Here is a 2,157-nt window from a genome sequence, read left to right as displayed (position 1 = left end):
CTACTCACTATACTCTTCCCCAGATGTCTCAATCACTACCTGACAGGTCCTTGCATTATGTCCGGGCTTGCCGCAGACACCACAATGCCGAACTCCCGGTCGCGCCGACCTTCCTTGACCACCACTTCTCGACGATTCGGCCACTACCTGCGCATCAACATCCATTTGATCAATTGCCTGCCTTCCTTCCTCTACTGTCATCACGCCTCTTTTCTGTAGTCGGGTCCTTTTTGCCCTCCGGCGCCGGCTTAGTATCTCATTCGCCTGTTCAAGGTCTTTGACCCTAGCCTCGAGTAAGGCAAGCTTATGCATAACTATCTTTGTTCCCTTAGAAGAAGACCGTATAGCTTCTAGAATTGACTCTGGAGAGCTACTTTTGTGCCTTTTAACTCGTGTCTCAAGGTATTCAGACTGAGATTGGGCCTCAAGCACGGTCTTTGGGGTCTTTGAGACCCAAGGGGTCGACGGTTCAGCCACCTCCTCAGCCGGCGTTGGAGTCCGTAGCTGCACATCAAGCTTCGAGACCACACTTTCCGGGTCAAGAGGAACAAGCCCGGCTCCTCTGAAGGCTGACTTGATATTTTTTTCCGTCATAGTGGCCTGAAATGCGGCGTGGAAGGCCGGAAAGAACTCGGTCTTTGAAACGTGGGTTATAGAGCATCTGATCAGATGCTCTATTTCTCGACCGTAAGCATTCTTAAGCACGCTAAAGCACCCGACGTCAAGTGGCTGAAGCAGATGAGACGAATGAGGTGGCATACAAAGCCTGATGATCTTGTTCTCCTCGCAATATCTCTCGAATTCGATAGAGTGGTGACTTTCGTGGCCATCGAGGATTAGAAGACGATAGCGACTATTTGATCGCTTAGCTGTGCACCGATCAAAGTGCTTTAGCCACTCGAGCCCGGTCTCGTTATCGGTCCAGCCATTTTGGGTCGTCGCAATAGCCCAATCGCCCGGGAGGTTACTTTCTCGGTACCAGTTGGCGAGGTGATATTGGCCCGCACCGATGATGAACGGCGGGATCGCTTGGCCATCCGCATTAATCGCCTGGATGACCGTAATCCATTCTCGGTTTCCAGGCTGCACCGATTTTGGCTTTCCACGCCTATCTGTGCCTGTGACAACCATTCCGCTCTGAATTATGCCCATCATAAAGCCAGTCTCGTCAACGTTATAGATATCATCTAATCGGACGCCGTACTTCGCGATTGTGTTCGCTACAAGCGTAAACCAGTTACGGATAATGGTTGGATCTTCGCACTTGGCTCTCTGGTAGTCGTATTTCCGAAAAAAACGCGTCTTGAGGTCTGGGTGCCGCTTGATGAAGTTGGAAGCCCAGCGCTTGCCGACGGGTAGCGAGTCGCGGTCGGCGAGCAATCTGTTAGCCATTTCTTCAACACCACGCAGTCGCGGGGGAAATCCTCGCGAATCTAGGTCGAGGATGAACTGAATAATGATCTGTTCCTCTAGATCAGATAGTTTGCGTGATTTAGGAATCCAATCGCGTCGAGATTGCATGCCTTTCTGGCGGCGACCTAGCTTTTTAGGGCAGACATTGTAGATTGATGCAGCGCGTCGGATGCGTAATTTTGGGTTAGTTTGAAGCGCTTGAAGGGCAAGAAGTATATTACCCTCGCTATTGAATTCAGACATGTTTAGTGGTTGAGAATCAATTGATCAAATGGAAGAGAGAGAGATTGAGGGATTTTTGGGACACATACTTGTCTGGGACATAAGCTTATCATGTACGTTATAACTAAGGCCTAGTAAATAATCTAAAAAGCCCTTAGAGAATTAATAAAAGAAATAAAACTAAGGGAATATATTATTATAAACTTTTATTTAGTAACTTAAAGCTATAATAATTATACCTCCATTTAGATCTTTATAAATAAAGCCTTAGGTTACTTATAAAATTAGTAAATTATTAATTATTATATAAATATTATTTTTTTAATATTAAAAAAATTCTTAAAGCTCTTAAAAGTTTAATATTTCTTAGTAATAAAGGTCTTTAAATATAATAATAAAATTATAGAAATTTACCTCTATATAATTATATATCTCTAAGAGAGAAAGAAATATACTATAAGCCTTTTATATTAAATATTTAAATATAAATAATAAAACTAAGAGAATTAAAATAATTATTAT

At 43.7% G+C, this 2,157-nt stretch overlaps 1 protein-coding gene across 1 annotated transcript; it reads right to left on the bottom strand.

Moving 5' to 3' along the window:
* Positions 1 to 1,656, bottom strand: MRS44_015400 (uncharacterized protein; the record flags this gene model as incomplete). Its single annotated transcript, XM_065619189.1, has 1 exon — positions 1 to 1,656. One exon carries the CDS (start codon positions 1,654 to 1,656, stop codon positions 1 to 3), a length of 1,656 nt encoding a protein of 551 aa, XP_065475261.1.
* Between the last annotated feature and the right edge of the window lie 501 nt (positions 1,657 to 2,157).

The sequence above is a fragment of the Fusarium solani genome, assembly GCF_023522795.1.
Source record: "Fusarium solani strain SB1 chromosome Unknown bctg00000011, whole genome shotgun sequence".
NCBI lineage: Eukaryota > Fungi > Ascomycota > Sordariomycetes > Hypocreales > Nectriaceae > Fusarium > Fusarium solani.
This window is presented reverse-complemented; position numbering and strand designations above follow the sequence as displayed.